The sequence below is a fragment of the Pipistrellus kuhlii genome, unplaced genomic scaffold (assembly GCF_014108245.1).
Source record: "Pipistrellus kuhlii isolate mPipKuh1 unplaced genomic scaffold, mPipKuh1.p scaffold_m20_p_15, whole genome shotgun sequence".
NCBI classification, from domain to species: Eukaryota; Metazoa; Chordata; class Mammalia; order Chiroptera; family Vespertilionidae; genus Pipistrellus; species Pipistrellus kuhlii.
In genome coordinates this window covers 9832428-9860262 of record NW_023425460.1, presented here as the reverse complement: position 1 = coordinate 9860262, position 27835 = coordinate 9832428, and the positions used below count along the sequence as shown (strand labels likewise).

General features: G+C 55.2%; 1 protein-coding gene across 3 annotated transcripts in view; it reads left to right on the top strand.

Moving 5' to 3' along the window:
* Nucleotides 1-27835, top strand: part of CDH23 (cadherin related 23) — a 387029-nt gene that overhangs the window by 246424 nt on the left and 112770 nt on the right. For all 3 annotated transcript variants that reach the window (XR_006741668.1, XM_036438196.2, XM_045581750.1), the window contains exons 15-22: nucleotides 10544-10608; nucleotides 13950-14187; nucleotides 15561-15666; nucleotides 17685-17812; nucleotides 20891-20963; nucleotides 22583-22699; nucleotides 26288-26400; nucleotides 27591-27698. Coding sequence is in view for 2 of the 3 variants with exons in the window: in XM_036438196.2 (XP_036294089.1) it covers nucleotides 10544-10608; nucleotides 13950-14187; nucleotides 15561-15666; nucleotides 17685-17812; nucleotides 20891-20963; nucleotides 22583-22699; nucleotides 26288-26400; nucleotides 27591-27698 (948 nt within the window). In the remaining variant the exon portion in view is untranslated. The remainder of the gene's footprint in view (nucleotides 1-10543; nucleotides 10609-13949; nucleotides 14188-15560; nucleotides 15667-17684; nucleotides 17813-20890; nucleotides 20964-22582; nucleotides 22700-26287; nucleotides 26401-27590; nucleotides 27699-27835) is intronic.

Genomic DNA, 27835 nt, shown 5'->3' with positions numbered 1-27835 from the left:
AGCAGGAATAGTAACTAGGTTTTCTTTTAAAAAAAAGATGCTCTAGACACTTTGTTTTTATTAAGGTATAGTTGGCATACAGTGTTGTATTAGTTTTAGGTGTACAGCATAGTGATTCTGCATTTATATTCCTTATTATGTGATCACCATAAGTGTAGTAGCCATCTGTCACTGTACATAGTTATGATGATATTATTGACTCTTTTCCCTATGCTGTAGATTATATCCCTATGGCTTTTTTTTTCTTTTTTCTAACTGGAAGTTTATACCTCTAAATCCCCTTCATCTCTTTCACCCAGCCCCCCTACACCCCTCCCCTCTGGCAACCATGAGTGTAGTCTCTCCATCTAAAGTCTGTTTTATTTGTTCATTTGTTTTGTTTTTTAGATTTCACATATATAAGTGAAATCATATCTTTCTCTGTCTGACTTATTTCACTTAACATAGTACACTCTACGTCTCTCCATGTTGTTACAAACGACAAGATTTCCTTCTTTCTGATTGTTGAGTAATATTCCACTGCATATATGTACCTCATCTTCTTTTATATACTCATCTGTTGGTGGACACCTAGGCTGCTTCCACATCTTGGCTATTGTAAATAATGCTGCAGTGAACATAGGGGTACATGTATCTTTTCCAGTTAGCGTTTTTGTTTTCTTTAGATAAATATCCAGAAATAGAATTGCTGAGTTGTATGTATGGTAGTTCAGTTGTTTTGAGGAATCGCCATACTGTTTTTCATCGGGGTTGCACCAATTTCCATTCCCACCAACGAGGTGCGAAGATTCCCTTTTCTCTACCACCTTGCCAGCACTTGTCATTTTCGTTGACTTTTTGACAGTAGCCATTCTGACAGGTGTGCGGTGACATCTCATTGTGGTTTTGATTTGCATTTCCCTGATAATCAGTGACTTGAACATTGTTTCCATGTGACCGTTGGCCATCTCTATGTCCTCTTTGTAGAAATGTCTGTCCGGATCCTCTGCCTATTTTTTTCTTTGGCACAGATAGCAACGAGGCTTTGGCACAAGTTCCATGCGGTTGGTTGTTGAATGCAGAGAAGACAGGCTTGAGAGAGAGCCTGAGGCCCTCTCTGTACTTGGTACCACAATTGATTAGTAATGTCTGCCATGGGCACGGGTGTCCATCCTGCATCCACAGTGGAACACGAGGGAGGGAAGGCCCTTCTCTTTCGCTGCAGCCCCCTACCACCTGGGCTCCCACCCTTCCCTAACTGCCCTCCCACTGGGCTGCTCCACTTCATCATGCGCTCTGAGCCTCCAGCCCCAGCGTCCCTAGCGGTGCCCTCCGTCCTAAGGCCTTCTGCGTGCTCGGGGGCTGAAAGAAGGACTCCGGGGCTCTCCTGAACGTATCTTTCTTCCTGAGTCCCCCAGCGGAACTCCCCCCCTCCCAATCTCTCTGCACGCTACAGCTCACTTCCTAGTACCCTGCCCACTGGAACACTCACCCTCTCATCTCCTACAAAGGACATCCCCATCACTGTCTCCCCTCCTCCCGGTTGTGTGACCATCCCCCTGGCCCAGGGACCCACAAGTAGTAGCTTCCAGCCAAACTTACCTCTTCCCCTAACACCCATCATGCCCTCACCCATCAGCCCCGGCTTCCTTCTCAGATTAGAGATGACAGGGGAAGCGGAATCACCAAGCATCTCCCCAGAAGTGCAGGGCAGACTAGGTGATATTTCCCAGCCATTAGCTTTTACCTCCTATCCCTGAGGAAAACAGAAGTCCTCACCCACTGCACCCGGGAGGAAGTGTGGGAACAGGGGAGAGGACCAGGCCTTAGGGGCCTAATCAGGATGAATGGACGTCACCCCAGCCTCTGGCTTCCGGGTTCCTCCAGCAGAGTCCCTCCCGCCTCCCGCCTCCCGCCTCCCGCCAGCCACCTCAGACCCCTGAGCTTGCAAGAGCGCACTTAGTCTCACGTAGTTTAAGGAGTTATGTGGAGGGGCTCAGCAGATGACGGATGTGCAAAGCGTTACCAGCAAAGCACCGGTGCTCCGTGGAGCTGTTTAAAAATGCATTCTCCCATGTAAATTTCTGCTCCATCCATCCTTATGGCATGTCAAACATTGCTACTGTTTCCTGAGCAAACTGTACCGCGTGCCCTTCTCTGCAGATCGGTGCACGGGAGCAGAACTGCTCGCCGCGCCCGCAGCTGCCTGCATCGCTGGGACCCAGGGCCGCTGGGGAGGCAGCTGGGCCCGCCTTGCTTCAGAGCAGGAGCCCCGGGCAGGTGTCCGGGTGTGGTGGGGAGTGATTGAGTGTGTGCCTGCCAGTGCCAGCCTGCGGGAGCGGCACACAGGTGGCCGGGGAGGGGATGTGGAGGAGCCACAGGGGCTGAGAAGGGGAGGGGGGGGGCGGTTGCTTGAGATGGAGGAAAGTGTGTCTGGCTGGGTCAGAAGGGCACCCTCAACCAGCCACAGAAAGTAAAAGAGAAGGTTTCTATAACAATATGTTGAAACTAGGAGGTATTGGGGGCTGCCTGAGACAAAGAGAGGAGGAGAGGAAATGTGTACTTGTGTGTGTGCGTGCACATATGTGTGCATGTATGTAGAGAGAGAGGTAGAGAAGTGTGAGGGCATGGGAAGAAAGAAAACAAGCTATAAAGGAGGGTAGAGGATGTTTAAAAACATGAGAAGAGAGCGTGTCTGTCCCAGGGAAGGATCTACGAGATCAGAGAGCAGCGGTGTCCATGCGCCAGGGAGAGAGATGGGGGAGAAGGCCAGAGCAGGGGGGAATCAGCGGGTGGATAAGGCCTAAGGTGACCAGACGTCCCGCTTTTGGTGGGACAGTCCCGATTTTTAACAATTTGTCCCACATCCCACAGCATTTTTTAAAAGTCCTGATTTTTGAAAGACTTTTTTAAAACACCAAGGGACGTGGGATAAATTGTTAAAAATCGGGACTGTCCCGCCAAAAGCGGGACATCTGGACACCTTAATAAGGCCCAACCTCACAGATGGGCACCTGCAAGGCCATGATGAGGGACCGCTGTGAGGTACAGGGTAACATGGGGGCAGTGTGTGGGCAAAGCAGGCACCCTATAAGGGTTCCCTCAGTCCAGGGCAGATGAATGGAAGAGGGTGAGAGAGTGGCCATTCATTGTGAAAACCGAGGGCTCTTGAGAAAAGGGACAAGGAGACAAGAGGACCTGGCCACTGTTGAATGGAGGGCCCCTGGGAGTGGGCATGAGCTATCAGGATGAGCATCAGAGGGCAGGGAGCTGGGCTGGGCAGAGAGCCCTGGCATACAAGTTAAAGGGAGAGCTACATCCAGAGGGTGCTGGGTGAAGAGCCATGGCTGGGTCAGGGGTGTACCCACAGCCAGCCAGGCTGCCCTCGCTTCACCGGGTGACAGCCTGCCCTGCTCTAGGCCCTGAGCCTGGAAGAGGCCCTTCTTTGAAGACCAAGGGTCTTGGCTAAGGGCCTGCATCCAGGGAAACCACAGCCAGAGACCCCTGCCGCCTCTGCAGTTGGGCACGGGTGTTGTTGGAGCCCACCCTCTCTGTGCAGAGGCTGGGAGAAGAGCCACTGGGGCCAGGAGAAGATGCCTGTGGGGTGCGTCTGGCTTCCACAGGGTGAGGACAGTCACCTGGGAGGAGCACCCTGGGTCCCAGGGCTGAGCTCTCATATGAGAGAGCTGCCTCAGTCCCACCCCACCCACAGGAGAAGGGGGTGGTAATGCCCACCCTCTTGCAGTCGATGTGTTGAGCTCACATCCCGACCCTGTGGCCGTTTGACCTTGGGCAGGTTACTGACCTCTCTGAGCCTGGTTTCTCTGTCTGTGAAATGGGGATAGTGTTAGTACAGAAGGCTGCTGGGAAGATGACATGGAATAAAGCATGAGAAATGCTGGGCACGGCACCTGGAACCCAGTATGTGTTCAAAGGGAAACGGCAGGGGGCACCGTTTGGCAGCCAGGGGAATGCTGGGCATTTGTGACTCGGGCCTGGCCATTCTGGGGAGTTGACTAGTCCCCCACTGCAGGTTCACCTTGGCTTAACCTTTAGAATTTCCCCTCCGTGTGTATTTATTTTTTTTCCCTTTTTGTCAGCAGGAGAAAATTACAGTTCTGCCGGCATTGTCCATCACAGAAATAAGCACTTGCCGATGCAATTATAAAGGCCCAAATGAGGGAATTAGTTTTGCTGGTAAGGCCGGTGTGGGGAAGAATCAGAAAAGACGCCTTATAAATCAGGCCCTGGCAGCAGCCAGTCCGGGACCCCTCTCCCACGTGCTGACCACGGGGACAGAGGCTGACCTGGCCCGTCGCCTGGGCAGCAGACACAAATGCACTTGACCGAGAGGAGCTCTTCTCCAGGACAGACCATCTCAACCAGCGGCCCAGCCACCTGCCAGCCCATTTTCTGCTTTATTTTTCTCACGGATTCCATCACTGTCTGTCTGGAATTGTTATTTATTTGTGGGATCCCCTTTCACGTCCTGCATGGTTCAGGGTCCCAGTTCAGGGTCCAGGTTCTGGAGAAGGGCTGCACACAAATGAAAAGAGACTAGAAGAAATTTAATTTGGCGATATGGGGGGGCCAGGCGGTAGTCCAGCTCAAGTGGGAGAACTACTCACTGCTCGGGCCCTGCTGTCCCTTTTATTGAGGCTATGGGGAACACACCCATGGTGCTTAGGCAGGAAATAACGGAAATGTACACAGGACAAACAGAAGTGGAGGCTGCTTCAGCTAACCGTGTCTCAACTAAAGGGTGAGTGGTTAGAGCAATGAATGTTGTGGACAGCTTCCTGACATCCTGTCCACATCTCTCCATTAGGGAAACAGTAATAGGTTTCTGGCATTTAGTTACTTCTCCCCTCCACACTCTCCCTTTCCGATGGTAAGCCTCATTCTGGCAGGAGCGTTATCACGCTCATGGCTGTGACTTCAGTGCCTGGCCCAGTCGCTGGCACATCGGAGAAGCTCAGAAAATATTTGCTGAATGTGTGAGCGAGAGTCTGGCTCCGTCTTCCTGAAAGTTTTCCCCGTGGTGTTCCGATACCCTCCATCTGCCCTGCAGGCCCGTCCTGCCCTCCTCAGCCACTCTGCTTGTGCCCCATAGGCCACTGTCTGGGCCACTCAGTGAGTCCCAGCCCTCCATCTGCTCAGTGCCCACCGTGGTGTCTGCTGACTCTGGCACCTGCCTGGATCTGCCCCATCTGGACCATCAGGCTGGCGCTCCGTGGCTGACAACGGACATTCCAGATCTTACTAGATTTGGCAACGATTTTGAGCCCCGTGCCTGAGCCCTGTGCCAGGCACAAGGGAGGATACAAAAAGGAGTTGGGCATAGGCTTCTCTGCAAGGGGAGGGAACAGCACACGCAGGCAGCTTCCAGCAATAGCAGGTCGTGCTGCGTGTTCCAGAAAAGGTACCGCGAGGGCCTCCGCATAAGAGCAGTGAGCCGTCAGGAGCTTGGACAGCATTTGGGGGAGGGGGGGGGGGCGGAGCTTGGACAGCAGTTCCGCCCTGAAGGGATGGCACAGCCGGGCAATGAAAGGAGCGTCTGGGTGCATCGGGGAGAAGTGAGTGAAGACTACCAGGGCCAGTGGGCTGTGCAGCGCCTGGACACACGGTGCTGGTCTGCGGTCCACTCAGCAGCGGTGGGAGCACCGGAGGTTTTAGCTGTTGGTTTTGACTTCCTGCCCTGGGCTGTCGCTGAGAGCCATGGCAGGTAGTGCGACATACCAGCGTGCAGCCGCGGGTGAGATTCCAGCCCTGGGAGGGCAGGAGCGGCACAGAGGCACCAGCCGGAGGGCCTGCAGCCTGCTTGAGGTGCTCACCTGAACCTGGCTTGTCATTTCTTAGAGTCGCTGGGTACAATATGGGAGCCACCCAGCCTGCCAGCTGCTCTGCCCCCCATCCCCTTCCCCGGTAGCCGTCTGAGTGGCCTGCGAGAGCCTGGAGGCCGCCCTGCCCGGAGACGGACTGCTCATCCTGGACCATGGCGGGAGGGCAGAGGTGCTCATGACGCAGGAAGGACATCTGTTCTCTGGGCACAGGCCCCTGGCCACTGCTCAAGCCCTCCTTCCTGAAGTGGGCCCGAGGGCCACTGTCTGTCTGGCGCTTGATTTGTCTGTTGGTCTTTTCGTTGCTCAGGCCTATAGCCAGCCTGGGAAAGGAGGTTGTTTTAAAAAGCGCCATGGCACCCTGCGAGGGGCTGGGGTGGAGCCTGTCACTGGCCGCGACAGCGCCCTCTACTGGGCCAGCTGGCATTGCAGAGCTGCCGAGGCCTCTGCCATGGGACTGACTGCCTTGGGTTGTCTATCCCACAGTGCTGGTTAGTTTAAAACAAAGGGAGCTAGGGGCCAGCTCTGCACTTAACTATCTGTGGTGAGATTTGGGCAAGTTACTTAACAGCATCGTCCCCCTATTTGTAGAAGGCAGAGAGCAGGCATATAGTACTCTCATAGGAGTGTGGTCCAAACAATACTATTAGGTTGGTGTGGATGCCAATGGAGGGACAGATGACAGAGCTACCGGGAGCTTTCCTGAGCTGCTTTTATGTCCAGGCCCCATGACCCTGCCCTGCCTCATGCTCAGGGAGCCACAGCTTAGCTGGGTGAGAATCACATCAGCTCACAGCTTCACCTCCCCTGTGCAGTCAGGGCTGGGAATATTGCAGAGCCCAAAACCAACCTTGAGTCGGGGAAGACAGGAGCGGGGAAGCCAGGCAGAGGGAGGAAGCAGGCTGTGCAGACGGGGCAGATCCAGGCACGTGCCAGAGCCAGTCAGGTCCAGCCTGGGTCCGAGATGAGGCTGCAGCCCACAGCAAAGGCGGGCAGGAGAGGAGGGACTGCCCCTCTGAGGGCACCAGGGAGGACTGCCAGGTGGTTGGATTTGCTGCCTCCTCCCGGGCACAGGGAGACAGACCCCTTACCCGGCCCCAGTGCAGCCTGGCACTGGCCTAGGGAGGCCCTCTCTGCTGGCTGCCCCCCACCCTGGTAGGGGCACAGATGCAGTTCTCCATCTTATTATTCTGCTTCATGCATTTGAAAAATGGAAGTTCTCCCTCTCCCCTTCGCCACGCATACATATTTCATACGGTCATTAGACAGTGGCACCGAAGGACTCACAAATCTTCCCGGTCAGCAGGGGTGGCCCGGGCGGGCGGCAAGAGGCCCCAGGGGGAGGGGTCGTTGTGTGAGCCACGGCTGTGCCCGGCCCACAGGGGGGGGAGGGGGCAGGAGAATGGCAGCCACCTCCGCCCGGAGAGAGGACAGTCTGTCTGTCCCCAGGGGCTCACACTTAATCTCCCTCCGTCCGCCTCAGCTGCTGCAGGCGCCAGGGTGAAGGGGACTGTTCAAGGAACTTCGGGGGTCCTCACCACCCTGACAGTCCAAGTGCCAATCTGGAGGGCACCCCGGTGTGGCTCTCAGGTGCCCCAGGCCCCTCCCTTCCTGCACGACCCCAGCCCTCTCTACCTCCCCGGTCCCCTTCGTGCTTCCTGGCCACTGTCTCTGCCTTTCCCCGTCCCCTTCTCTTCCCCCTTCCTGCTCCACACCCTCCCTTTCCCTCTGACACCTCTCTCCTCCTTGTCTCTGCCCCCATCTCTCCACCAGCTCCCTCGCCCTCGCCCCTCGCTTCTCACTGGCATTTATTCACTCATTTCCCAGCACCGTGAAGCCTGCCGTGTGCCCGCATTGTCCGTGCTGGAATGCGAGCCTGGCAGCTGTGGCCCTGACCTCACGGCCACAGACACTTGCCTGTGACAAATGAGGGTGTGAGGCCCCCGGGGGTGCCGTTTGGTCACACGGTGACCCGGGCTGTTGGCACTGGCCTGGCACAGGGCTCTCTGCAGCACTTTGACCCCCTGGCGTGGGCTCGATGGCAGCTGGCCAGCTGTTCCCCAGGCCAAGCCGCAGCGATTCTGGTCTAATAATGCCAGACGTGGTGAGGGTTACCTGTCAGTGCCATGAGAGAGAACGAGGGCTCCTCCTCTGCCTGCTGCTCTAGTCCCTGGAGGGGGAGGAGAGAGGCCTTGGGAGGAGCATTGGTCTCCTCTCGCCGGGAATAACCAGGGCCTCTGCCTCTGAGGCCAGCTCTCCGCTCGGGTTCAAAGCAGTAGCACACCCAGCCGCAGAGCACGACAAGGCGGCCCTGGGTGCAGATCCTTGCTCTGCTCCCTTTTAGAGCTGTGAAGCGTTGGGTGAGCCGTTTGCCTTCTCTGAGCCTCGGTCTTCCTGTCTGTAATAGGGCTGCATGAAGATAAAATGTGTAATAAGTGTAAGGTGCTCCGTAAGCAGCGATGTCAAGAGGCATGGCCGAGGGCAGGGGGTGGGGGGGAGGGTAAAGGGGGGAGGTGTATCAAGGAATCAGCCCTGGGTTGGAGGGTGGGGTACATACTCAGCACCTTCCTTTCCTCGTATCTGGTACGTACCCCTGAGGACCTGTGATGTCCTCGGGGCCCGGCTGGGGCAGTGGAGGGACAGAGGTCTGCACGCAGTCTCCTGGGACACACACAGCGGGGACATTGAGAGGAAACTGGGCACAAGAAGCAGTCCTTTCACAAGCATACATCTATCACATCGTCACATTGCACACCTTAGATACATTGGAATCGGTCCATTATACCTCAAAGCTAAAAAGTTATAATAGGAAAATGTATTGAAAAGTATTTTTAGCAGCTGAACTCTACCCAGTGATGATCCTACCGAGAAGCCCTGAGCGTGAAGCAGATGTAAGTGGAACCAAGGTCAATCCAAGGTCAATCCATTGTTCCATCCTGGCGTCCGGTGTCGGACAGCAGTTTACCCAGCTCCAGGGCAGTGGCCTGGGAAGGGAACAGAGTCACAGTGTGTGCTTAGTAAGTGACCATTGGACGAGCGAGTGAATTGTGCTATTTGGCCTACCCTGTGGACTGTCCATGCCAGGGACAATGCAGACACTAAGAGGTCCCAGCCACAAAAGCCGAACTGCCTCTGGAACTGCCCTCATCGTGGAGAAGGGAGGAGATGGGGGAGCCTCCCTCAGGGGCCCTGAAGGAAGGAACCCCAGGCTGGAAGTGGGGATCCCAGCTTCTGCCCCACTCTGCTTGTAACCTGCTCTTGACCTGGAGGGGTGATAGGTTTCCTCTGGACCTCACTGGGCCTGGGCCTCAGTTTTGTGATCTGTGAAATGGGTGGAAATGTCTATCTTCTTTATCACTTGGTGAGGATAAGCATGGATGGTCTTTGGAAATGGAAAAGGTATGATAGCACAGGCTGGCAGTGGTCACCATTCTCGCCCTTGTCATCAGCATGAGGCGAGCCTCTCTCCCTCCGGGCTCTCTCGACTACACGTGACAGAAAGCTGTTGGATCAGCCTGGGTAACACAGGCCTTGTTGGACTCACAGACCAAACTGCGGTGGGCAGGGATGTCAGCTCCAGGACCCGAGAAGTGCCAGGGCCCAGCCCCTGACTTCGGCTCTCCCCTGGGGGCACCTTCTTCCTCCCCACCCACCCAACCGCCCCCACTTCACTCTGGTCCAGCCTCACTGCTTCAGAGGAAAACTTCTACCCCCGCAACCATCAGAAGAATTCCAGGGAGGGAAAAACAAGAAAATCCCTGACCAGTTTGGCTCAGTGGATAGAGCGTCGGCCTATGGACTGAATGGTCCCTGGTTGGATTCCGGTCAAGGGCATGTACATTGGTTGCGGGCACATTCCCAGTAGGGAGTGTGCAGGAGGCAGATGAATCGATGTTTATCATTAATGTTTCTGACTATCTCTCTCCCTCTCCCTTTCTCTCTGTAAAAAAAAAAAAAAAAAAAATATATATATATATATATATATATATATATATATATATATTCACATACATATATATATATGTGTATGTATGTATGTATGTATGTATATAAAGAATCCCAGGGAAGGATTCTGATTGCCCAGCTGCAGTGGGGGGCCACTCCCAGTCCAGTCGTATGGTCATGGGCAGAACAGGATGCTCCCACTCAGACTGCTTGTTCCGGCAGAGAGAGGGGCCAGAGAAGATGAATGGGGGGGTGGGTGCAGGGGGAAGCAGGGTGTTTGCAGTGGAAGAGGTTGCCAGTCAGATGACAGTTTGCCCTCTGCATGCGATGGATTATTCCTGGGGTTCAATAAGGGGCACCAGAAATGCCCCTGAGGTGCCTCTTTTCCTGGGCAGCGCATCTGACTTGGCGTCTTTAGAGATGGGAGAATCCAGCAGATGCTGAACTCCCCTCTCCCTTCATTTGAGATGTTATGACACCAAGCTCTCGAGATCTGCAAAGAATAAGCCTGCCCGGCCTGGCAGGAGGCAGGAGGGTGGTTTCACGAAGTTAGAGGTTTTGGTAAAAGATGGAGCTTTAGAACCCTGCTCTCGCATATGCGTTTAAATAGCCGTTTGTGACGGGGGCAGCCACATTGAGCTTCGTGGCTCTAGAAAGCCTGGCGTGGGCCAGGGCAGCCGTGCGGGAGGACCACGGGCTTGCTGCCAACAGCTCCTGGGTGGGGGTCGGGAGCCTCGGCCAGGCCTGGCAGTGATGTCTTCTTGTTCTCACCTTTGCAGGCCACAGACAATGATGTGGGCACCTTCGGGGATGTCTACTACTTCTTCAGCGATGACCCGGACCGGTGAGACCCTGCCCAGCCCCTTCCCAGTGGCCCCCTGCCACCCCTGTGGTCGGGAAACTTCTCAATGCCCAGGGAGGGCCATGACCCATGGCTAGTGCCTGGGCTGGGGGAGGGAACCGAGGGCACTGCTGCTGATGTGACCTGATGTGGTACAGCCCTGCTCCGGGCCCCTAAGGTCTCTGGGAAGTTCCTCTGACCTCCAAAGATAGTGTTTCCAAGCGTTGGAAGCAGTTTCAAAACGCATGAGAGTGTGACGGCAGCGGCCAGCATTTTAGAAGCCCTTACCGTGTGTCAGGGACTTTGCCAAGGGCTCCGCATGCGTTTTCGGGTGTAATTCTCAAAACTAAGTGCTGGGGAGCTCAGTGCTCAGCACTCCTACCATCCCACTTTACAGATGAGGAAACTGCCGCCCAGAGAGGCTAAGTCACTTGCTCAGAGTCTGCAGCTGGGCAAGTGCACGGCACATAGGGCCAGGCCTCGCGTGTGGTCTCACCACAGAGGCACAGCCTTCAGCTGGGAGTGCGGGGGAGGGCGGGGTGCTGCAGCCATAAGGCAGATGCCCGCCTCACTACCCAACCCACACCAGCCTCGCCCTGTCACCCGCCATACTTCTGGGCATTGCTTCTGGGCATCTCTCTGCCTTGTCTTCGGTTAAGCTGAGCCGGGAGAAGCTCTCATTTTTAACGTGATCGAAAGCCAAGTTGAATTCAGAGGGCAGGTCTGGTTCTGAACACGGAGTGTCTGATGCCTCAGAAAGCCCAACAGGATGAGGGCAGCGCCAGCTGTCAGCCTGCATTACGGCCCCAGCTGTCTGTAAATGACCAGGAAGAGACAGATTGTTGGTGCATTCCAGCCGTCCTCTGCCACTGAGATGGGGCCTCAACAAGGGAGGAAGGAATGAGCAGCGGGACAGACGCACAGGGCACCCCGTCCCTTGGGGATCTGTTCAGGGGGCCTTGTCCTGGCCATCTTAGGTTCCCTCATCTCCCATCTTCTGGGCCAGGGCTTTCCCGGTCTCAGAGCCAGGATCTTCCAGGCCTGATGGCTGGCAGCTGTGGAACAGGTCAGGGCACACAAGTGTCAACTGAGGACTGCCGGGGCACCTGGCTCCTCTCAACACCCCCTCAGGTGTTAGGCGCATGCTGATCGCCTGCTGCTCCAGCAGGGCTGAGGGGACTGGGTGCGTCATCTTGTGGCTGTGGGTACCACCACCTTTGAGGGAGTGGCAGACAATTAGCATATTCCCTCCTTATTGGCTGTGGGTGCTACCATCTTTGTGAGGGCATGACGGTCAATTAGCATATTCCCTCTTTATTAGATAGGATTGTCATTACTTATACATTGCTCTATATTGCATCTCCATGGTTTATTTATTTAAAACTGGAAGTTTGAGCCTTTTGACGGTGGTTCAGTCCTATTCTTCTGCATGTGGCTGTCCACTTTCCCCAACACCATTTTTTGAAGAGACTACCCTTTCTTCATTGTGCATTCTTGGCTTCTTTGTCATAAACTAATTAACCGTTATGTGTGGATTTATTTCTGGACTCTATTCTGTTCCATTGATCTACATGTCTGTGTTTATGCCAATATCTTACTGTATTGATTACTATGGCTTTGTAATATAGTTTGAACTCAGGGGGCATGATGCCTCCAGCTTCGTTGTTCTTTCTCAAGATTGCTTTGGTTGTTTGGGGTCTTTTGTGGTTCCATTCAAATTTTAGGATTATTTGCCATTGGAATTTTGAGAGGGATTGCATTGAACCGGTAGGTTGCTTTGGATATTGTGGACATTTTAACAATATTAATTCTCCCAGTCCATGAGCACAGAATAACTTTCCATATCTTTGTGTCATCTTCAGTGTCTTTCACCAGAATCTTACAGTTTTCAGTGTATAGACCTTTCAGTTCCTTGGTTAAATCTATTCCTACATATCTTTTTTTATGCAATTGTAAATGGAATTGTTTTCTTAATTTGTCTTTTTGACAGTCCCTTATTAGTGTATAGAAATGCATAAGATTTTTATATATTGATTTTGTATCCTGCAACTTTACTGAATTCATTTATTAGTTCTAATCATTTGTGATGGAATCTTTAGTGCTTTCCATATATGGCATCACATCTTCTGCAAATAGTGACAGTTTTACCTTTTCCTTTCTGATTTGGATGACTTTTTCTTTCTTGCCTAATTGCTGTGGCTAGGACTTTCACATCTAAGCTGAATAAAAGTGATGCGAATAGGCATCTTTGTCTTGTTCCTTAACTTAGAGGAAAAGCTTTCAGCTTTTCACCATTAAGTATGATGTTAGCTGTGGGCTTGTCATATATGGCTTGTATTATATTGAGATCCATTTCCTCTGTACCCAGTTTGTTGAAAGTTTTTTTTTATAATAAAAGGATCTTGAATTTTTTCAAATGCTTTTTCTGCATCAAGTGAGATTTTTATCCTCTAATGTTTTATCCTGCTAATGAATATCACATTGATTTGTGGATATCACATTCTCGTATCTCCGAAGTAAATCCTACATGATCGTGGTATATGATCCCTTTCATTGAATTCGATTGGCTAATATTTTGTTGAGGAATCTTGCATCTATGTTCATCAGGAATATTGGCCTGTAACTTATTTTTCTTTTAGTGTCCTTGTGTGGTTTTTGTATTGGGTTGATGCTGGCCTCATCAAATGAATTCATAAGTGACCCCTCCTCTTCTATCTTTGGAGGAGTTTGAGGATTGGTGGTAATTCATCCTTGAATGTTGGCAGCATTTACCAGTGAAGCTGTCTGATCCTGGACTTTGTTTATTGAGAGGTTTGTGACTACTGATTCGATTTCATTACTAGTTATTTTTTCAGATTTTCTGTTTATTTCTTGATTCAGTCTTGATAAGTTGCCTATATATAAAAATGTATCCATTTCTTCTAGGTTGTCCAATTTGTTGGCGTATAGTTATTCATACTAGTCTCTTATGATGCTTTGTATTTGTGTGGCATCCGTTAGAAGGATCTCTGACCATTCCAGTTCTCCAACATCTGAGTGTCCAGGAGATAGAAACTCCTGTTTGGAGTAAAGGAAGGTCCTTCTTCCTGAGTTTCTTCTTTGAGTAAATCAACCCTCTCCTGCCCTTTCAGGTGGTCCTGATTCCTGCCCACCACCTCCCACCCGACTCCCCATTACAAACAGATGCCCTTCTTACTGAGGGCAAGTTAAAAAGGCGGAGTTCAGACTTCAGTTATCTGTGTCTGTTTATCGCTGTGGGCAAGGACAGGCTGGTGAATGCAGGCCCTGTCTGCAAGCTGCTTTCCACCAAGGTGTTCTCTCACCCTCCTTCCTGCCTGGCCCAGGTTCTCCCTGGACAAGGACACGGGACTCATCATGCTGATCGCCAAGCTGGACTACGAGCTCATCCAGCGCTTCACTCTGACCGTCATCGCCCGGGACGGGGGCGGGGAGGAGACCACCGGCCGGGTCCGCGTCAACGTGCTGGACGTCAACGACAACGTGCCCACCTTCCAGAAGGACGCCTACGTGGGCGCCCTGCGAGAGAACGAGCCTTCCGTCACGCAGCTGGTGCGGCTCCGGGTAAGGTGCCAGGCCGGCCTGCAGTCCGGCCGTTCATGTTGTCCTCTGTCTGTGCCTTCGTCTTGGCGATGCCCCTGGGAAGCCGCTGTGAGAGCTGCTGACCTCCCGTCACGAAGGAGTCTGCCAGGTTTGGGGGTCACGTTCTTGGACTGTGGGAGCACATCTCCTCATGTCCTTGGTTACCAAGTGCAGCTGGTGTCTGCCTCAGCTCAGATGTCAGGTCACCATTCAGCAGAAGGCCACCCTCCTCATCTCCCTTGTTAAGTGCTGAGCAGTTTCTAGTGCGAGGACCCCCATCCAGGCCCTTTAGAAGCTGCCTAGAATCAGGAGCCACTGTCGCTGGCAGGGACCAGGGGCCCCGGGCACAGCCACCTCGCAGGATGGGAAGCAGGCGGGAAGAGGGGCTTCAGAAGGCACAGTGGTTAGCAGAGTAGTAGAGGCAGGACTAGAACTCGGGACTTGACACTCTTGCAGCGCGCTCCCAGCATGCTCCAGTGACCTCTTCTCATGAAGCTGCTCAGGGTCCTCACGCCCCTTCCTCCCTCTGCCCATCCAGAGTGACGGGACCCAGGGCCTCCCCTTAGAGCTCGTTTCTGAAACAAGGTGGGGGGGAGGTGGGCAAGGAGCACACGGAAGGCAGGATGGTGTGCCCACCCAGCGTGGGCAGTGCTCCCCACAGGGCCCTCCTCTCCCTCCTCCCTCCCCGCTCCGCTCCTGTGGCACCCAGAGTGGCGGGCCAGCCCTCAGGCTCTCTTCAGTCAGACGCTGGGAAAGAAACTGCTTCATCGGCCACCCCAGGAGACAGCCAAGGGGAAGAAGGATCTGACACCGGCCCGAGTGCCTTCTTCCCTCCTTGCATTCATGCAAAATGCATTTATTAGATACCTACTGTGTGCAAACACCATGCTGCACTCTAGGTGTGCAGCTGCAATCAAGAAACACAGGCTCCTGCTCACAAGGAGCTAACAGTCTGAGCAAGGCAGGCAGAAATTATACAGAAAGTCGGGGGCCCTGATGGGGTGCACAGCACTGGGCCCTGACCCAGTCTCAAGGTCAGGGATGGCCTCTCTCTGTGCAAGCTGGGACTGAAGGGGCCGGAGGTGGTCCTGCCAGGTGTGGTGGAGACCCTCTCCGTCCCCTGGGAGAGGCCTGGCCTTGCCCACATCTCCCGAGGCCTCCAGCCTGCCCTCAGGACCCCCAGGATAGCTCCTCACTCGACGTGAGGCGTGTCTGCTGGGAGCCAGACAGTAGCCTCCAGCTGCAAGGCCAGGAGGGTCTGATCACCCAGACAGGGGGCGCTGAGAGGAACCCAAGTGCCTTCTTCCCTCCCTCCCCCTCCCATGGTTCACAGGGTTCTGTCTATCCTCTTCCAGGCAACAGACGAAGACTCCCCTCCCAACAACCAGATTACTTACAGCATTGTCAACGCCTCGGCCTTCGGCAGCTACTTCGACATCAGCGTGTACGAAGGCTATGCAGGTACGGGGTCAGGCCTGGGGCTCCAGCCGGGAGGGGGGTTGGCAGGTGGGAACGGGGTTGCACACTCATACCTGCGCTGGAGCATTCGGGAAGCTTCCCCGTAGCTCCCATTGGCTGGAACAGCCCGTGGCATGCGGCCACCCTTCTGTGGGTCAAGATCTCTGTCCCAGATGGGCCAGATCTTTCTCTGGGTCTTAGGCCCATGGCCAGCCAGGCGGCTGATGTTCCAGAACCCGAGAGGTCCCTATGTCTTCGCAAGGCTGTCCAGATAGACTGTGGGTGGAGAATTGTTGGTCCAGCGTCCCCCGTCCTGTGGGCTTTCTGTGAGGGCGAGGCCTTTCCCTGGGTGGCCCGGGCACAGTTCCACACTGTGGACCCTGCCCTGCCTGCCGGTCGTGAGTCCTGACCCTAGAGCCTGTGAAAGGACCAGCAGCTCAAGCTCCACGATCCCATGAGGCCGCCTCTTTATCTTCAGATGAAGCCACTGAGAAACAGAGACAGGGAGCCACTTGCCCGAGGTCACACAGCAGAGCTACCCGGGAGGCCCCTGTGACCTAGCTCTCCGCTGCCTCTCCAGCCTTGCCTTCTGGCACTTCCCCACCCACCACCGGAATCTGGCGTCTCGGAACCCTCTCTGTGAATCCTCCCTTGAGAGTGGCCACTGCCTTGTCTTTGCTGGGTCTGCTCTGCTCCCATTGCCCGCCTCCCTTTCCCCGCTGGCGGGCTCTAAGGGCTCATTTGGACATCTCCTCTCTGAAAGGCGTCTCTAATGCATGAAGGTGTGCTCGCTGCCCCCAAGGCATCAGATGACTCTGAGTCCAGTGCTCACTCCCAGCACCCCACAGTGGCGTCGGAGAAAGGCAGTCGCAGAAATCACAGCCCCAGCTCAGATGCTGCCGCCTGACATTGTGCCCCTTTAAGTCTGTGCCCCTTTAAGAAACGTAACGGTGTCATGCCTCTGCCCACCCTCTCAGCTCCCCTTCCCCTCAGCTGGAAGGACCTCCCTTGGGTTTTATATTATAAAGCAGTAATTTGATTTCTGTTTTCCAAATAGAAAGTGGCAATTTAATATTGTTGCCGTGCCTTCGTAGATTACCCATGCCCCCTCTCCCAAGCCGATCTGCCTTCCCAGCCAAAACCGAGAATCAGTGGGTTTGTGCAAAAGGGCACTTGTGCGAGTTCAGGCTGTGCAGGGTGAGGATTTTGAGGTCTTAGAGCCCCCTCCCTCGATCCTGCCTCTCCTGGTGTTAGGGGTCTTCACCCAACTTCTAGCAGAGTCTGCTGAGGTTAAGTTCTGCAATGCCATACACTGAATATCCCCCAAGGGGTCTACAGACACCGAATATCCCCCAAGGGGTCTGCCTAGTGCCCAGAGCGGCTACTGGAGTGGCATGAAGAGCCTGTAGGTAATGAGAGGAGTGGGGGAGAGGAGAGAAATGGGGAGAAAGGCAGTGAGGCAAAGACGGGGAGCTGCCACCTGTACCCCACTATCTGTTCCACCCATGGCAGTTCCAACCCTGGGCAGTAAAGGGGCAAGTCTGTTATCTGGAGGGCATCGGGAACACTAATGGGACAGGACTAGAGGGACTGTGCATGACCCTGCCCTCCAGATAAGTGCCAGGTGAGTGGGGGAGACAGACAGAAAGACAAGAAGGAATAACAACCTTCTGGGAAAGAGCCTGGGCTCTGGATTCAGACAAACCTGGGCTCGAATTCTGGCTCTATTGCGTTCCTAGCTGTGTGTCTTTGGGCAAGTGACCAAACCTCTCTGGGCTTGGTTCCTTCATCTATAAAGCAGGGCTTATTCTAGCAACAGAGTCACTACCCCTGGTGGCCTCACATGCCAGGCAGTCAGTAAACCTACATCACAAGACCACGAGGCTCCAGGAGTTCAGAGGCAGGAGGGGGAAATGAGGCAGAGCCTGGTCATGCCAGCTGTCCCCTCCTGCCCCAAGGGAGGCCCTGGCTGGGTGGGTATCTGCTTACCAGGGCCCTGGGGTCTGTCCCTATCATTTCAGTGATCAGTGTGAGCCGCCCCCTGGATTACGAGCAGATACCCAACGGACTGATTTATCTGACGGTCATGGCCAAGGACGCTGGCAACCCCCCTCTGAACAGCACTGTCCCTGTCACCATCGAGGTGTTTGTAAGTACCCAGGGGTGCCCTCTAAGGTAAGGGGTGGTGAGTGCTTCCCAAGGTGCCAGGGGCCCCTCCTGAACCCTGTGTCCCCAAGTTCTTGGCTGTCCCCACAGCTCGGGGGCTTCTCTGGCAGACCAAAGGCTGTCCTAGCAAACCTGCCAGTCTGGTCTGGGAGGTCCTGTTCCTGTTGGGGGAACGGGAGCTGGAGGGCATGTCATAGAGCCACCTTCTGTGAAGTTCAAGGGAATTCCTGAGGGCTATCTCCTCTCCTGCCTCTCTCCCCTCTTTCTTTTCACTTCCTTTTCCCGCTCCTCTGAAGATCTGAAGGGTCCTGAAACCAAACCACAGCTTGTCGGACATGAATGTCACGCACACCTTCATGGGCTTAGTGTCTGAAATGATCAGTCTCTGAATCTGTCTCCACACCGGCTCATTGGCCCTGTGAGCTCCTCCCCCCTCCCCCGCCTCCCGGGGTGGAAATGGTGGTGACGAAAGCCCCGGCCCCCCCCACCCCCCTCCACGCACAAGCCTCCCCCCATCTCTTAGAGGCGGCTGCCTGCAGGGGAGGGCGAATATGTTGATGGAAGAGTTAGCACGTTACCGATTCCGGGAGAATGAGATCAGATTGTCAGGTTACGAGATATGCTGTGATTTGACATATGCTGAGGACAACATCTCGCCCAGAGCTGGCTTGCTGGCTGGCCTCCCTCTCCCAGCTGGCTTTGCCAATAGCCCCTGGTGCTGCCCTGCCCCTAGCTTCGTCCTGGCAACCCAAGGCTGAGGCTCCAGAGCCCGCTGCCTAGTGCCAAGGCCCTCGACTGGGCAGGGGACCCTACTTGCTTACGAAATAGGATGGGGCTGGCAGGGATGGAAAAGCCGAGAGTAGGAGCATGGAGCAGGATTTGGGGGTGGCATGGGAGGGGGAGGTGGTGCAGAGCCGGGTGCAGCAGAGGGAAGGGCAGAGAGTCCGACTGCAGGAGTGGCAAGGGGGATGGGGAGAGATCCGCAGGAGCCTAAACCCTCGCCCACTTGAACCTGCAACCTCCCACCTGACATGCCAAGGCTTATACCAGCGAACTGGAATGCCTCCCTGCCAATCAGAACCACGTCCCGGTACTCCTTTCAAGACGCTTTTTCAAGCATAGTGGACATACAATATTATATACGTTTCAGGTATGCCACATAGTGATCAGAAGTCGCACAACTTCTAATACGCAACTTACAAAGCGATGACCCCGAGTCTAGTACCCACCTGACGCCAGACATAGTCTTACATGTTATTGGCTCTGTCTCCCCAAAGGGGCTCCACACTGTCTTTCCAGAGCTTCCCTGCCCGCCCCCCCCCCACACACACACACACCCATCCCCCGGCAGCAGGAGGGTCTGGCAGCAGAGACAGGGCCACCCTGGCTGTGTGTGAGCCTCCTCGTCTCTCAAGCAGGACTTTGGGATGTGTAGTCACTTGTGTCTAAGGACCAGGCTTGAAAAGGTCACCGCCTCTGGGTTAATTTTGCACGTGGGTGGTTTTTAAGTAGCTGTCACTTGTCTGAGCCGCCCTCTCCCTCCGCCAGGCAGTTGACGGCCGGGCTGACTGCGCCCGGTGGGGGCGGGGAGAGGCAGATCCCAGCAGCAGGGCTCTGGAAGGAGGAAGGGGGTGGGTGAGAGGGGCCAGGTGTCTCCTTTTCATCCACTGCTTGTTGGTTTTTAATAAAGAAGTCAAACTCGGTTTGTAGATTTCCCATTAGGGGACAATAAGCTTTTGTAGAGGGAGCCGCTGAATTAGAACTAATAGGGAATGCAGCTCCAGGATCCGGGGAAATATCGCCGCTAATAAGTTTCTGCCTCATGCTCTGTCACTGACATTCTCGGCGCTGCTCCGTGCAGCCACGCAGAAGGCTTAAATAGACACACATATGGGGCCAGGGGACGCCCGGGAATGCTGCTGAGGCGCTGGGTGTGCAGTAGTGAGGCCTCCCATAGCCAGTTGGCTGAGACCGGGGAGAGGGGCAGATCAGCATCAGCCAGGGTGCAGCCTGGAGCCAGGGCCGCATGGGAAAGAGGTGTGTCCCTCTCCAGCACCCACAGTCTGGTAGGACGGGATTCTCTGGAGCCCCGAGGGGTGGACAGCCCCATATCATGCCTCCCTCGTGTTCATGTTTCATCAGCTAGAAGTGATCCGGCCAAGGGGGTTTACTGAGGAGTCTTCCTCTTCGGAGCTCCCAGTTCTGGGGTAAATGAGGCCCCTGAGCCTGCATCATGGCTTGTGGGGAAAGCGGAGAAGGCTCCTAGTCGGGGTTGGGGGCAGCAAGGCTTCCTCCAAGATGGAGACAGGGGCCAGGTCTTGTTGAGTGATGGCGAAAGGCAGTGGGTGAGGGCGAGAGTCTTAACGGGGAGGCACGTCTCCCTGATGGTGGAAGGAGGTGGTGTGTGGATGGGCAGGAGCAGGCTGCACCGGGCCCCACCTCTCACCTGTCCCTGGTGGAGGCTGGGCCAGAGGAGGGGTTGCCTCCGATCTGAAGGTGGTGGTTCTGGGCCAGGACGCACCGGGGGTGGAGGAGCCGTGCTCCTGTGAAGGTGCTGTGGCATCTGGAATTCAGGCCGGGAACCCACCTGAGCCCTGTCTGCTTGCCTGCCTCAGTGTCTTCCTGGTTGGGCTGCTCCTTTCTCCCTTCATTTCTGGGCGGATTTCTAGAACCTTCTACCTTGGCAGAGCTGAGGAAGAAAGTCTGCGTAGGCATCCCCTTCATGGGGCCGATGAGCTAGAAGTGGGAGAACTGGAGTAAGCTCAGAGCTCGGCTTCCTCAGGAAGACCTACGGGAGAGCCAGGGGCTGGGAGTGGTAGGCAGTTCCGTCTGCTGCCTTCTTTCTCCATCCCCCGGTCCTCACCGTCCCTTCCTGACCCCCAGATGCTTCCCCAAGGCCTGCCCCACGAGACACCTGCCTGGTCCATGGGCGCTAGAGTACCTCTGTACCAGCCATGCCCAGCCTCCGTTTGATGCCAGCACGGGATAACTCACAGCACGGGATAGCTGACCAGCCCCCACTGCCGCCCTGGCTCCTGCAACCTGTCTGTCTGCTTTGCAGGATGAAAATGACAACCCTCCCACCTTCAGCAAGCCTGCGTACTTCGTCTCTGTGGTGGAGAGCATCATGGCAGGTAGGGGCCCAGGCAGGTGTGCGTGGAGGCAGAGATCATGCGTGGCACTGTGGGGGGCTGATCTGGCTTGTCCACCGCGGCCTCCATGTCTGTTCCTCGTGACCAGTGAGGGGAGCCTCTGGAGATGCTCAGTTATCTGCCAACCAATAGTTGCTTACAGAGCACCTACTATGTGCAGCCGCTCCACGAGGCACTTGGTCTCTGCTCTCCTACAGCTACTAGCAGGGAAGACAGTAATGATTGATGACTAATCCAGCGGCCTTGGTTAAACAAGAGGGTGTGAAGAGTTCTGAGGTGATGATGCTGTGAGCCAGGTCCCAGGGGCCATGATGGCCAAAAGGTGGCCTTGGAGGGTGGCATGTGTTCCAATGTGAGGACAAGAGTCCTTCGGTCATGGCTTAGGCTCCAGGGCTCAGCCTGCGGACCCAGGGCCACAAGCTCCACACTCAGGATCCGGGCAACCTGTTCGGACCTCACGGAAGACTGGCAGCTAGACTTGCATCCAGAGAGGACATTCTGCAGGGGATGCGTCAGGAACTGCTGGAGCGGCTAGAGGAGTCAGAGGAGCTAAGGGGTCAGGGTATGGTAGAGACGGGGCAGCTGAGGGAGTCAGGATTTGGGGGAGTCAGGGACGCCTGGAGTTAGGGGTGACCTTCCTTGGCACCACGGAGCCTTCTACAGAGAGCCTCCTGGTACCCCCCTGGTTTGCTGGGAGGTACCAGGCTGTACCCTGCCCACCCCAGTCTCAGTCTCAGGCTTCTGCTGGGGAAAGTCACTGCTGACGTGGCCCCTGCATTTCCACCATCCCCAGACTCTGCCGAGGAGAAGCCTCCATCGTGGCACTTAATCCTCCTCAGAGTTGAATACCCTTGGGTAAAGTCGTGTGTCAGGGCCCACGTATCCGCCTCCTGCTTCGGGCAGGACTGAAAGTCAAGTCCAAGGCCCCACAGCTCGCTGCCTGGCCTTACGCCCCAGGGACTGCTGGTTGGTTCACACAGTAGTAACCACAGCTTCAGGGCAGTGAGCACCACCTGGCCAGGCCTGCACCTACAAGCTTTACCCATGGGATCCTCGCAAACAGCCCACAAATGGCCTCATGGTTAGACCCATCTTACAGAGGGGGAAGCTGAGGCTCGGACAAGTTAAGGCACTTGGTAGAGGTCCCACCGGATTCCAGCCTAGAGATCCCCACACTGAGCCTGCTCGCCCCTCTGCCAGAGCGGGGTGCCAGGGGGTGCAGGAAGCCCTGGCCGGCTCGGCTGCAGGACAGGCTGCTCGCAGGGTCTGGCCAGGGCATCTGGAGAGGCCAAGGCCATGCCCAGGATTCCACCAAGAAAGAAATAAAGGTGAGGGCCTTCACTGGGCATTAAATAGAAAATAAAAACTCGAATAAATTCCCCTCGTGAACAAGATAAAACAAGACAGAAATTGAATATGATAAAGGTAGAATAATTTAATATGGAGCTTCATTTCTTTTTGACTCAACGTCAAAGTTGGTCAATCTGAGTATATTAATATGGTGGCCATCCAGGGAGGGGTTGGGGATAGGCCGTGGCGAGCAGCAGATGCCCTCTTCCTAACCCCCCCAACCACCTCACCCCCGCCCTTGTCTCCCGAAGGAGCCACGGTGCTGATCCTGAATGCCACCGACCTGGACCGCTCCCGAGAGTACGGCCAGGAGTCCATCATCTACTCCTTGGAGGGCTCCTCCCAGTTCCGGATCGGCGCCCGCTCAGGTGAGCCCCGCGCTCGCTCTCGTGTTCTGCACCTCAGCTGCCTCTCCTGCTGGGTCAGGGCCTCCTGAGGGTCAGGGCCTCCTCCCTTTCACAGGAAACCAGCTTTGAGCCCCTGGTCCCATCCCTGGGATAGTCATTTGAGTGAGATGATGGACCTTACAAAAAAATCACAACCTGAATGTATGCATGGAAGAATGTCTTCCAGGGGTGAAGAACCCTGACGTGTTTAAAACGTGTCCCTTTTTCAAACTGCTGTATCCGTTCCTTAAGCCTCGGTGTTCCCCTCCCTCAGCTGCCGGCTTCATTTCTCAGTCCTGGCTCCTTTTCCTAACAGTGGGCGTGCCTCGGTTTCCCCACCTGAAAATGGGGACGATCCTATGAGGGCTGTTGTGTGAACTCAGTGAGTCATTATGGGGCACACTTAGCGTGGCCCCTCAGAGTGAGCACTAACAGAAGGAGGTGATTATCATTACTCTTTTGTCCTCTTCACCCAGGGGCCCACATGCCCTGGCTCTGCTCAGCCCCTCTAACTCTCCTTTCTTCTTCATGTCTCTGCTCCTGGAAGCTGGAAGGGAGGGGTGCAGAAAAAAAGCAATAAGAGACCCCGGCTTTTCATCCAGACGCTGGGAAGGAATACGAGGCCGCTGGACATTCATTCATCTAGTTACTCAGATCTCAGTGGATGTCTGCAGCGCTGTGCCAGGTGCAGGGGTGCAGAACGGAAGGAACCATGGCCCTATCCTCACAGGGTTCTAAGTCAGCTGAATGGGCACCCAGGGCATTCCACTCCCAAGTGCCCATTTCTGTGTTAGATAAGGGAACTGGAGATGCCAAACATGTAAACTTTCAAATCTCAGCGGCTCAACACAATAGAAATTCTTTCTCCACAGCAGTCCAGTGTTCAGTGGAAAGCTTTCCACGCAAAGATGCTGGGACCCAGGCCCCTTCCATGTTGTGGCTCCGAAGTCACTGCAGAAGGGGCAAGAGAGCATGAAGTCCTGTGTATGGAGACGCTTATGGACCAAGCCTAGCGGCGACATATGTTCCTTGTGCCCATATCCGGCTGGCCGGAACCAGGGAGTGGCCTGCCTAGGTGCAAGGAAGGCTGGGAAACGCCGTCCCTGACCTGACGGCCACTTGGCAGCAGTCGTTCCAGCCTGGGGAGGGAGCGAGGTTCTGTGAATACGGCCATCCCTGCAGGAGGTGTTCAGGGGCTGGTGGGCATTTACTCTTCCTGTCACCATGCCTTCCTGATGGAAGTCTGCCTTCCGTCTCTTTGGTCCCTTTTCCTGGGAAATGTAAGGTGACCAGACGTCCCGCTTTTGGAGGGACGGTCTCCATTTGTAACAGTTTGTCCCACGTCCCATGGCATTTTTTAAGTCCCGAATCGGGACGCGGGACAAATTGTTACAAATCGGGACTGGCGGGACGTCTGGTCACCTTAACCTTGGGGAACAGAGGGCTGGGTGAAATGTGTACAGAGACTGAACACATTCGAAGCCATCCTGCACCTCTCTCTCCACCTCTGACAGCACAGAGCCTTCCTCCCGGCTCTCAGAAGCTTCTGACCTCGGCAAGCCCACATTTCCAGGAGGGGGCTCAGAGTAATCTCGTTCATTCACGTGAACACGTGCTCAGCACTGTTGTAAGCGCTCTGACTCACATTACCCCGTTTCACTTCCTTCTCCACTCTGCGAGGCAGGTGCCAGCCTTCTCCCCCATTTTCCAGGTGAGGAAACTGAGGCACAGGAGAGGCTAAGTAACTTGCCTGAGGACCTTCAGAGCCTGGACTCCTGACCCCAGAGCCCAGGCTTTAACTGCTACCTCATAGGAAGTCACGTTAGAGCTTCCTGCCGCCACCCACACACCGATCAGACTCATTGACCTTTCAGCGCCCCCCCCCCTCACGCCCTCCTCCTGCACGCGCGCCGCCCCCCTCCTCCTGCAGGGACCCCAGCTCCACCCCCGAGCTTTCAGTAATGACACGGACATTTCCTCACTGCCTTAACGCGGCTCCTTTCTCTCTGAAGGTGCAAACTTTTCCCTCTTACCTCCTCGGTCACATTAGCCAAGCCTGCTCCACAAAGGTGGCCTTAATTGGATCTAATTTCCCAGACAGGAAGAGCCATCTATCACGGCGACAAATTCACGTTTAAAACTTTTTAGAGATTAATTTCTTCCTCGCCCTGCCAATTAATCGGCACCACCCCGCCAAGGATCGTGTCTAGGCGGGCAGGCCTTGGCCAGTCTTGCATTTCAGGCCTCGGCGCCTTCGCTGCCCTGTCCCTCACCCCCAGCTCCCCTCTCAGCCCTGCACAGAAGGGTGGGAAGTATGACAGTGGAAAGGCTCCCAGTGACCATCTGGCCCGGCTCCCTTGTTTCATGATAAAATAAAAGGAGCACAGAGAAGTTAAGTAACTTGCTTCAAGTTGCACAGCGCAGGCAATAGGGAATAACGTGGGTAGCACAGTCTCCACCCTTGGCGAATTCTCACCATCCCTGGGAAGCAAACAAGCACCTTCTGAGTGTTGGGAGCTGTACCTGTAATTACTCCTCACCACGGCTCTGATTCAGAGGCATACTAATGGCCACCTCACAGATGAGAAAACTGAGGTTTGGATAAATCAAGTAACTTACCCAAGGCCAAGCATCTCATCTGGGAAGGACCATCATTTGCTTCAAATCTGGGCCTCACTGTCCTCAGAGTGAAAGCTCTTTCCCATGGCCCGTGCGAGATGGCAAGTGGCCTGGCTACCACCGTGTGCCGCAGCTGGCTGGAACTGGCTCACTCCTGCCCTGATAGCCCATTGCGTGCACCTCTCCCCAACTCCATGTTCAACGCCATCCAGCTGGTCATTTACAAAGGGGCCCTGGGGGGAATGTTACACCATGGGAATGGGCAGGTGCCTCTCTTTCTTTTGGTGAGCTGGGTGTCAAATCCTCGGCAGCACGCAACTGCCAAGGTGCCTGCCATATTTTTGTTAGACCAACATGCAATAAAAAAGGCAACAACAGCTGACAAAAGTTGTGATCTATTGTTAATGTTTGTCGTTAATGGAATAATTAGTTTATATGCTAAATAAGTTTCAAGGCAATGTAGCTACGTGACAGATAATTAAGGAAATGATCTGATAGCTACGCATTCTCAGTGCACTTCAGGTTGAACTGTCCAGGGATGAGGGGCGGTTGGGACATGTGTGGAACTCTCGGCATGTTGGAAGTCTAACCAGAGGTCCCTGGTGTCTGAGCTCGAAGCCAGATGGCCCTCTGCCCCGTTTCCCAGCCACCACCTCCATAGTCGGCCTTGATTTTCCCACATTTGAAAATGCCTCCACATCATGGGGTTATGTTGCCCAGCTTTGGGGTTCCAGTTCCCAAGGTGTGAGTGCGCTCCCCTCCCTCCGTGAGCACCATCTCGCCACCCCCAGCATATATGCACACATGCACGCACACCGCCAGCTCATCTGATCTTCAGCACCTCTTTCATACTCTCCCTCACTCTGTTTTCCCCTCTCTCCCTCCCCCTCTCCTTGCTCTTCCCTCCCTCCCCAACCTCTCCCTGGCCCACCCAAACCCTCTCTCCTGCAGGTGAACTCACCACCACCTCCCTGCTGGACCGCGAGGCCAAGTCTGAATACATCCTCATCGTGCGAGCAGTGGACGGGGGCGTGGGCCACAACCAGAAAACTGGCATCGCCACTGTGAGTGCCCACCCTCCCGCACCCCCTGGCTCCTCGCTTGCCAGCCAGGCCAATGCCCCCAGCTCTCCTTCAGGCTGCACCTCTGGGCCCCTAGGCCCTTTGTCCTGAGGTAGCATGAGGCACCGTGCGGGTGGGGTGAGGGTGGCTACCAACTAGATGTCAATCACCAGCTTGCTGTCAGCCAAGGTCAGCCCTGGGGCGTCTTTGGGAAGAAAGGCATTCCCACCTGGGATAAGGGGCGCTGGGAGGAGCAGACTTCTTCTCCTCTGCCCCTAAAAGAGCCGCTGGCCAGGCAGCAGACGGCAGGAGACCCAGAGGCCCCTCCTTATGGGCTCCTAGAGGAGCAGGCCTTTCTCTGAGGGCTCAGAGCCAGAAGCAGGTCCTTGGGGCGTCCCTGGGGCCTGCACCACCCCACCCCTAACCCTGAGACATGATGCCTGGTTCCCGCCCATGAGGGGCCAGAGCCCCATCCAAGGCCTTGTCGCCCCATAGAGGTGGGCAGGAAGCTAGAGGAAGGGTGGCCTAGGGTCCTGACGGAGCTCTGGCTGCAGAAAAGAAGCGGGGAGCAGGAAGCAGCAAGCCCCTGTGGGAAAGGAAGCAGGAAGGCTGCTGCCAGGTCACCCAGTCACCTGCCCTCTGTGACCTTTACCTTTATGTGCTTCCTTTGGCTCCCCCTCAGGACCCTCCCCTGACCTCTCCCCACACCCCACACCCCACCCACAGCAGCTGCCCCAGCCACTGCCCCCGGCCTGGCCCAGCCGGGGAGGCTGGGGTTGGTACTGGTTGGCCAGAGACTTGGCAGAAAAGTCCCCAGTGCCTTATGCAGTCACTAATAGGCCCCCGCTAATAGGATTCCGAGCTCCATAAATAATTCACCTGGTGACAGGTGAGCGGGGAAATTGCTTGGCTTGTAGCTGAGACTGACTTGGAAGCTCAAGGGATCCTAATAGACCCTCATCCTAAACCTCCCCCACCCTGTCAGTCACCTTTGGTCCAGACCGGGGGTGGGCGGGACAAGTTCCAGGTCACAGGACGGATTTTAGGGGTTATCTCCCCTCCTGATGGGACAGCACCTAACCCCTCTGAAGGTCCTGCTGCCCCCTGTCCTTGAAAGCCCAGGCCCCGGCCTGGTGGAGTTAATGCCAAGATGCTCCACAGGCACCTGACTGTGTCCCCTTGTGGCCCCACAGGTCAACGTCACCCTCCTGGACATCAACGACAACCACCCCACCTGGAAGGATGCTCCCTACTACATCAACCTGGTGGAGATGACGCCTCCAGACTCCGATGTGACCACGGTACGTGGTGGTGGGAGCGGGACCCCCGGTCTGCCCTGCCAAGAGGTGTCCGCCCTCTGTCCCTGGGGCTGATGGCCTCGTGTTTCCTCTGCGCCGGCTCTTGGGGCGAAGTTCCCGGAGCTCTCCGCACGGTGAGA